This window comes from Diadema antillarum, unplaced genomic scaffold, assembly GCF_040938485.1.
Source record: "Diadema antillarum isolate AM-2024a unplaced genomic scaffold, OU_Dant_1.0 seq00001708_RagTag, whole genome shotgun sequence".
Lineage (NCBI taxonomy): Eukaryota > Metazoa > Echinodermata > Echinoidea > Diadematoida > Diadematidae > Diadema > Diadema antillarum.
Genome location: NW_027272398.1, coordinates 81,740 through 91,687, shown reverse-complemented (window position 1 = coordinate 91,687; position 9,948 = coordinate 81,740). Strand labels below are relative to the sequence as shown.

Sequence of the window (9,948 nt, the reverse complement as noted above, 5' to 3'; positions counted from 1 at the left end):
GTCGTCACTATAGAAGCAAGCTTAGGTTTATATGATTTAACTTTTGACATTACATTGGGCGAAAAGCTGTCGTTCATATACCAAATACAGCTTTATAGTACAATGAGTATTTCAACACAATTTGAATGCATTCGATACGATTTGACTTTCAAATCTATCAAATGTATATGATCACCTTTACAGTGCAGTATTGTCTACATTTATTCAAAGTTGGACACTCGTAAAACACACACGTCGTGTTATTACTGTTTCTTTGAATGTTTGATTTTATACAAGAGTTGCATTTTCAAAGAATGCTTGGCATCTTATTGCTTTTTAACACCTATCTATTACAATGACCATGGTTCTATATCTTTGAAGACACATTGTATAGGCATATTATGCATGTCGACACCATCCATTCTAATGATTCGTTTAATCTACAGCAAAATTTAAACAGAGATCGCTGAAGGACTGAATAGATGCTTTCCTTATCTTCCATCTGAATTTGAAGTATCATCTTAGTAACATGTTTTCCTGGTAATCATCTGCTTGATAATCATTCTTTCATGTTGTAACGTTATATCAGAAGGCCTTATTTTGCTTTTGAGCAGGTCTTTAAAAAACCTGAATTTAACTAATAGTGACATTTTACATTGTCTGTCATTAAGTATTTTTCATAAAGTGCTGACAAAACGAAACAAAAATCAAGCACTTTGCTAAATACACACACACACACACACACACACACACACACACACATACACACAAAATCCACCACTGATCTTTGAATGTATATCATCCCAGCACCAATACTTGCAGAACGGGTAACAGTAAAACCGAAACCGCAACACACTACTCACACGCAGACAACCCCCTCCTCCCCCCTCTCTTTCATGTTTTAATACATCAATGGTGCAGTGATCTATAGACCGATTCGGGTTCGTTGAGGGCAGCAGACAATTTGTGGCACTGGGCACAGCCATTAGCTCATTTTGCGGTGTCCCAGCCGACCCCCCCCCCCCCCCCCCCTCCCCCACCCGACGGGCAACATGTTTATCGCGCACTTGTAACAAAGGTTTGCGCACTAAGCAAGCATTCGCGCACTCAGTAAGAGACGCCTATTGGCTAAAGCAACCATGCATCAGTTTTTCATTCCGTGCGCGTGCTAATGTAGGGAGATGGGTGGGGGAGTGGGAGGGGGGGGGGGGGGGTCGGCTGAGACACCGCAGTAATGGCGCTGCCCATGCCAAAAATACACATAGCGCGTCACAGAATCGGTCTATATGCAATAAGACACTTGATCTTATGAATCTACTTTCAGTCATATTTACAATTTACATTAATTTCAATTTTACAACACAACAGCCAAAATTTTACCCCTTCTCCTTCCTGAAGGAGTCTGTGTGGTATACAATTAAGCAGAAATCATAAACTTTACTCAGAATAAACACAGGGAGACAAGATGTAGCATATTTGTGTCATTTCTTATTACAAATATGTATTCCTCTTCTACTCAAGAGGAATTAGAACAAAAAAGTCGAGAACTTCTTTTTTTTTCCATTTGGGGCGTCTTTCTTACAATTTTATACAGTACGCACAACATTGCAGGACCAACCCCAGATAAAATGCAATTTAGAAACTGACCTGCTGACGCTGTCGGAACCAAATAACAGATTAAATCTCTCTTATCAGCTACATAAATAAGTGTACATAAAATATATCGAATCTCATTCTTACCAGCTAGTTACATCATTTAAATATATTCATGAGCAGAGAAGGAATAATGTTATCTGATAGAGATAGAGACGTTCTCACGCTGAAGACTGGTTTTACACAGGTGAGGATAAAGGATTATACTCAGTATAAAAGGCTAGGTAAATCTACTTCTATTTTTCTAAGAATGGAATGGATACAAGTGATGTTACGGGAAATATTGTACATTTCAAGCTTACACTAGGCTGATTATCAAATACTGTCCTTCATAACCATCGTAACATCTTATAAGATATGATTACGAAACGAGTGATAATAAAAATGCGATTTGGTTGATTGCATCACACGGGTGCCATGTCTACAGTGTATTCACATTGACAAGACTCTGACACACATTTACTGGGTGTCTCAAAAGTTCTTATTTTAAACTAAGCTCTCGGAAACAGCTGTGTGAGTACCCAAGATTGAAAAATCATTTCGTCAGTGGCCCATTGAATACTGACTCTGTATGCAAGAAAATAGAGAAAAAAAATTGTGCCATTAATCTTAGCACAGCTTTCAGTCATAAATACCAATGGTAACATGACACAGTGTAGTCGTGGAAATGAAGGAAAACTGTGACTATGCGTTAACTTCCTCGATAGAGTAAACTACATGGAAACATAGTACACCGTCCAACTAAAGCATGGTACATGTATATTGCAACAGTCAAACTCAATGTGAACCAAACGGGTGGCAATCAGAACAAACATTTCCTCGACTAACTGTTCAGGAAATATTAGTGTGAAAGATTCATCTACATCTTTGAGCAGATTCAAATTCTGGACTCACCATCAGATGAATCCAATTAAAATTTGGATTTTACCGGTATCAAAATGATCAAAAAAGGTGTTTTTCAGGTGGATATTGATGAAGGGAATTTTGACTGAAGTGGCAGTTCTCTCCATATAACCTCAAAGGAAAGTTAATTTCTCAAATTAAGACATCTCTATCACACTACCAGCAAACAGCTTACAGATATTATTTATTCTTATTTTTACTTTCCGACAGTCACTGTCTTTGAAGGCCACAATGACCATAAGTGACAACTGAGCTGGTAAGTTCTGGGTGTAGGGGAAATGACATCAAAACAAATTAGCATTCCACCACACAGGTTTACTTGTAAACTCTAAACTCTATGTTCCATTTGAACCTACTTCTGACCAGCTGAAGCACACAAAAGGCAAAGGAACAAAAAGAAAACCCTACAAAATTAACAAGAGCTTAAAAAGGAATTGCAGTATGTTGAAACTTAGAACATGCAACTTCAGGAGCTCTTTTGATACGCACCAAGGAAGAAAAATTGTTCCTTAATTTGTGACCCAACCTTCCCAAATGAAAGACACCAAAAGACCAACTACATCACCAAGTCATAAACCCCTCTACAGATGGAGCCCTGTAATATACTTTCTGCACTTTAACTCCTTTGTTACCATTGACGACCAGTTGATTCACAATGAATGATATTTATTTTAGTTTATTTGATGAAAATTGGTTTTAAAATGGCTGAGATATCAAAAACTTTTGGATGTCTCAGCAATTCCAAAACCAATTTTCATCAAATAAACTTTGAATTCCTCTTAGAATGGTATGCTCTGTACTATTTCAAAAGTGTTTTCTTGGTATCTCACAAAAAGTTGAAAGCCCACTCCTCATCTAAACCAATACTATACCATCCCTTTAAATCCACCATGCAATTGAATTACAAGACTGTGAAGTCCAATAACAAATTGGGGGGGGGGGGGGGTGGGGGAGGATTTGCTTGGATGTACGCAGGGACATCCAGATCAGGCAAGAGACCGTACAAGTCCTACACACCATGTCCAAAAAAGACATGCATGTTACTTTAAAAAAAAAAAAATGACAGCTCTTTAACATCTGGAAACTATATGAGCCTATTTCCATCATGAGCTCAGACTAGGAAATGACAGCTGCATGCTACGCAGACACATATATTTAGAAACAAAAACGCACAAAAATGTCAAGTATGGACAAGAAAGCTCTTGTTCTAAACATACAATTGTTACCTTTTACTCACTTATCTAAATTAGGTGGCAAGCACTAAAAACATCATTGGACACTACTTCTTTCGAAGGCTGACAAAGTCAGTCACATCTATAATAATGAAATAATCAGTACAAATATTGCTGGAATAAAATGCCTCATCCTACACTTAATCTTTTTCATATGTTTTGATATTTAATGCTGATGTGGCAATCAAAAGGTCATGGAAATTGCTTGGCATTCTGCTCTGTTCTACCTTCATTATCTTGCAGCATCTGACATATTTCACACGAGTTGGACTGACATCATGTAACGGTTTTGTTATTCCAAAATTACTCCTACAAGCAATGGATGGTTTATCTTCAAAGTCTCTGTTCATCGTCCCACAGCTATCACCTACATCCTTGCACTCTTCCAAGACCACTTGAAGCAAGCATTCATCACATTACGATAGGAAAAGGCTGATGCATAGCCTCATCAAATGCTTTTCAGGAAAGTAAAGGTGGAAAGCAGAAACACAGAGTAACAGAAGGCAAAGACTGTGCAGTAAACGCTTTAATATTTCCTTCTCATAAGATGCTCAGATGAGTGAGTCAACGCCAAGATCAAATGTTAGAACGTGTCAAGCTAGTTCTTTCGATGATAATGTCTCTGGACAATATATAGTATCAGATGAGTTATAATGTGACCGATAGACCTAAATTTGCTTCGCATTCGTTTTACTACAACCTCACAGAGAGTGGTATCAAGATTATTAGTGGTATCAACATTATCTACAGTGATTACACTTGGGATATATCCTACATGGTTTAACTCCTTTATAGTTTTTCAGCTAATCAACTGTCTTGTAAATATTTCAAATATACTGCTAGAATCTCAACAGCATCCCCATCCATCCCCAACCTATAACACCAAATCAGAAGACATCTGAATGACACATTATTAGCATTTTAGTTGCATGCCATGCCATCAAGATTTTCTAATCTGGAATTAATTTCTTGTGTCCAGATTCAAAAGTGGCATTGGACTTCAGTATGGCCACTTATCATACTCATTCACACATTCATAATCACTGTGATATGAAATGAGTGAAACTTCCAAGTTAGACATGGGATACTTCAGCGTGATAATCTATAACTTTCATATTAAAATCAATTGGTCTGAGTAGAAGATAGACATTTTCAAAAAAATCACGTACAGATACCCTCACACAACAGCTGTATTGAGTTGTGAGCTGGCTACATACACCAGGCTCTGTGCTGTGAGAACAATGTAGGATGGCCCCACAAAACTACATATAAGGCGCTGTCAGACTGGCAAAAGATTGCAAAGTTTAAGATCGCGATCTTTAAGATCTCGAAGTTTTGCCAGTGTGACCGCAAACTTCCCGCGAAACTTGTCGCGAAACTTCTCGATCTGTTTGCGGGCGGTGTCTCCGAAATGCGGGGCCATTGTCACGTACAAATGTGCATTGTTACATCACAATCACTAGCCATCGGACGGCGCACTCTTTCTCGCGCGAGTACGAATGGCCCAAACTTCGCGATCTTAAACTTCTCGATCTTTTGCCAGTCTGACCACGCCTATAGAGTACAAAAATGTGATGTCACAGCCATTCATCGCCATGGAAACAGCTTCTACACAACCTCACCTGGCCCCAATATCTGTGAACACTATTGCTGCTACACATGTTTGCACCTGGTTCCAACCCAAGCTATGACATAATCACCTTGGTACTCTATACATATAAGATCTCATACAAACCTTAAATCTGGCTCAGAGCAGAGCAGTACCATGGCAACCTGCAGCAGCTCTTACAGTTTGCACAGCTCCAGAGATCACAGTCCTCAGAAGTGCATCGTGCTTATTGGTGTACACAGCTGTTGAAGTTCTATACAAGGAAATGGCAGAAACTTTTGCATGGAACCTGCCAGCACTTCTGCACAAAAAACTCTCTTCTACTCCATGATTTGAAGAAGGAAAAAGCAAAGTGGCACACGGTAGAATGTGAACTATAACAGCAATACATTCATATCTCCATAAGATGTATATGCAAGTTCAGGAGAGAATCATCGTCCCTCTGCTTCTGAATGGAATGTGCCTGGCTGGCATAGACTGGGTATCCTATTTTGGAATGTACCACTTGTTGCCAGGAGGCATGGCTATAACATTCATCATCTGTTCTGTACAAGATGCACACACAGTTTTACATGCACACATGTTCATGCAAACAAAAATGCCTATTCATAGACAAGATTATGATGTAGAAGAGTTTACTGTTAAATATTCTATAACTGTGTTGTAGATTAATACTTATGTGCATTCTGCTCTCTGTCATTCCTTTCATATCTATTTCATATTCTCATCTCCCCCTTTTGGCTATACAGTTTGTGCATGTAATATGAGAATGATTGTTTGTGAGAAGAGGGGAGTCACGAAGGACAGAGACGATTATTAGAGAACTCTGCGTGGGACTACAGAAATGGAAATGAGAAAATTCAGAATCTACAGAGTCTAATTATTTGATAAAGAGTGGTTTCCAAATATTGGAAAAAAAACGATGAGGCAACATATCATTACACACAAGTCCTTGTTTGTCCTTTAATATGTATATATCAGAGTGCAAAGCATCATTTAAAGGGATGCAAATGATACACAGTACAATGGATACAGGGAACCATGTTCCCTCATTTTACATATCAACACCAGTTTTCATTCACTTCTTTTCAAATGCCAATCAAACAGGTATTAACAATCCAATAAAGTGAGTAATCATTATGTATAATCTAGAAATTCGATTGCAAAGATAGTGTCTAAAATATATCTAAATCAAGCTTGCACAACGTAGGCTGCCACTGAGATTCTGCAAAGACAAGAGAGGGGTGCCTACAGTCGGAACACTGCAGACCAAAGCAGCACATTTTCCTTTTTAGTATCATCATAAATATCCGTGCAAGTTTATTTGGTATTAGTGTACAACATTCTCGTGATAAAATCACGACACTGCCATCTTGCAATTCATAAGTCTTCATCTCTCCACACCGGAACCATGTCACAAGTCGGTGTCAAAGCTCTCTTGATTCTTGACACCGTCTTTGGCTTCTGGTGGTTTCGCGCTGGGTGGCGGGGGCGGTGGTGCTGTCATGGGTCTTTGTAACGACGTTGCTTTTGGTTTGGTTGTCGGCGACGGCGGAATTGTGGGCACTCCACTTCCGTCGGTGCTGTCACGTCCTGATCCTGGGCGCTCCTTGGTCGGACTCGGTACTGTGGGTTTTTCGAGTTTGGGCTTCTCCGCAATGACAGGTTTTCCAGCAATTGGGGGCTTGTCCGGGGGGCGTTCTGGCTTGGCTATCGATCCATTTGTCGTCTGCGAGGGCGACTCAGAACCACTGTGATTGTTCTGCGTGGCCGCAGCTGCTGGGGGTGGGGTGTTCCTCGCCAGGCTGTTTGTCGGGGAGGGGTTCGGCGAAGCACTCACTGGAGGGGGTGGGGCGTGTGATCTTTTCACTGACTTCCTGGGAAGGGTGGAATTCCTTACAGGTCTGGTGGAGGAATGAAGAGGAAAAACCAATGAAACATCAACAAATTAATACATGCAGTACAACATTACACAACAACTTCACTGAACTCAATTTCGATGCAACTCATGTTCATTCAATAAAAGTTATTACTTCATGCAAGGAAGACGGAGAGACAGAAATCAAGTAGCAAAGAACTCATATCAAAAGCATTCAAAGTAGCTCCTTTCCAGACTTGAAGCATAGTGCTAAGAAACTGAGAAAGCTTAGAACTGCTGCAATAGCATTTACTTGTTTTCCCCAGAAGATGCTTAAACAAAAATTGCAGAAAAGACCAGCAAGAGTGGCAAGTGATAGCTTGTGTATCTACAACTAAATAGCTCGATGAGTCCTTTTTTAAATGAGACTGCTATGTGCACACACTACAAGTGCAACAAGCAAACTGCTTTCATTCACTAAGTGAGGTGTATTGAAATGATGCTTTACATATCCAGTGTTCCCCACAATGGCTCTCTTGTCCACAAACATTGATGGCAAAAAAAGAAAAGAAGCTAATATCAACCCTGAAGTACAGTTTCACAAGCAGAGCAGAGCACAACAAGAAAAAAAAAAAAAAGGAGAAAAGATATGTAAAAGTGGTCAGCTTAAAAAAGAGAAGCAAATAACTTTGAGGTGACTGTCATTTATATTATGCACAATCTTTTTTTTTCTACCTTTTGCCCAAGTGAGAAAAGCAAAATGAAAAACAGAAAGTCATGTTTCTTACACAGACACAGGTATGCTAAGTACTGTAAAAGTGGACATTTTTGCAGTGTGGAAATTTCTGCGCATTTCGCACTTCCATAAGCTAGTGCAAAAATAAAAGCATGCAAATACTTTTGCATGCAATACTTTCATGTAATCAATGTCCTGATTCCACGGAATTAAAAACCTGCAAAATTAATCCAACCCAGCCGAGCGCGAAAAATAACTCCCACCAAAATATCCACTTTTACAGTATTTGATAATTCAAATGTCATGAAAAAAAAGAGCATCTTGATCCCACAAACCACCAGGCCTACACTTTATGAAAGCTATTATGGATGTGAGCAGAAGACTACAGCATAATATGGGACAGTGCATCTTCTCTGAAAACAAGCTTGGCTTCTGTACTCTTGCAGGCAACAGACATTATACCATAAATGCCCTGTTGGGATGGACCTATTGTAGTCTAATGTGATGACATCACTAGCATCATGACATACCATCCGACATAAATCACAGAAACTCATGAAACAAAGAAATTAACAGTGTGATGACGTCGACATTACAGCATAGTATCACTTAGAAAGAGGCTGATTTCACTTTTCTTCATTTCTTTTTTTTTATACCCATTTATGTCTGCTTTCTAAAATCCTGAGCATATTTTTGAATATTTGCTAGACAGTGCTAAAATGAGAAAGCAATTATAAATCCACTTTCAATCAGCAAATCATTGGACCATTAACCCTTAAAATGACATGTTGGTGCATAATTGTAATCATAGTCAAATGGTAACTATATTTGTTACATAATTGTTTTACTTCAATTTAAGCTGTGCAGGTTACACTGTGACACATTGTTCAGTAGGTGAACTTTACTTTTCCCTCATGGCCTGCTAACAGCACCTGAAATCTAATTGCTGGCAAAGAGAACACCTCCTATTGTCTTGCTTGAAAATACGGGGTCATCCCACTAGACCGACACCCACGGGTCATACAGCCCACAAGTTCAACATTGAAAACAGGTCCATAAGTCATACAGCTCACGTCATACAGCCAATGAGTTCGACACTAGGCAAATAATGCCCACGTGTTCGACACTAGGTAAAAACCGCCCACGTGTTCGACACTAGGTAAAAACCGCCCACGAGTTTGACAGATACAACACGGGGCTTAATGTGTCGGTCTCGTGGGCCTTGTTAGCTTAGTGTTGAACTTACAGGCTGTATGACTCGTGAGCGGTATAACTCACGGGTGAGTTGTATGACTGTATGACTTGTGAGCTGTATGACTCGTGGGTGTCGGTCTCGTGACATGTACCCGAAAATACACCTGTCATCGGAGCATGAGCATCTTTGCCAAAAATAGCAAGATCTTGAGAGCAGATAGCTGTGGGATTTTCTCAAGAGAGAAAAGCAACCGCGCAGGGAGAGAGTGTCCATCATACCAAGGTAAGGAACTTTTATCATGTTAAAGTTTTAAAGTTTGCAATCTAGTGCATACTTATGAAATAATGTGACTTTATCTGACTGAAAAAAAAAAAACTTGTCCCAAAATGTATTCTTTTTTCCTTGGTGGTTGGAAATCTATGCTTTTCTCTTTTTTATTTGGGTCTTTTTTGTAAGGTGTGAGGTAAAGCACCTTGTCAGGCATGTGAGTGTGAGGAAGAACCCCTGGTGCATGAGTCTCATTTGGTAGGTCTGCCTCACTCAAATTCAGCCAATGTCTAGGCATGCTGCACCTTAGACTTGTGATACTGGGCCACATACCAAAATGCATCAAAAAATCATTGCAATTAATTTCCCATGAATAAAACCCCTTGTTTTTAAATGGAGCATTGCAAGTCAAACAGAGACAATTGAACCAAAGGCACCCATTTCAGCAAATAAACATGCCAAAGTATACCAAGCAATAGACAGAATTCAAAGGATAATGGGTGCTCAAGAATTTGG

The 9,948-nt window shown here is 39.5% G+C and overlaps 1 protein-coding gene across 1 annotated transcript in view; it reads right to left on the bottom strand.

The window, feature by feature from the left end:
• Positions 1 to 3,500: 3,500 nt before the first annotated feature.
• The window catches only part of LOC139711823 (rho GTPase-activating protein 17-like), a gene marked incomplete at its 5' end in the record, with an annotated part of 60,196 nt that continues 53,748 nt past the window's right edge, over positions 3,501 to 9,948 (bottom strand). Inside the window, one exon of the mRNA XM_071623673.1 lies at positions 3,501 to 7,280. Within this exon, the coding sequence (XP_071479774.1) occupies positions 6,791 to 7,280 (490 nt within the window). The remainder of the gene's footprint in view (positions 7,281 to 9,948) is intronic.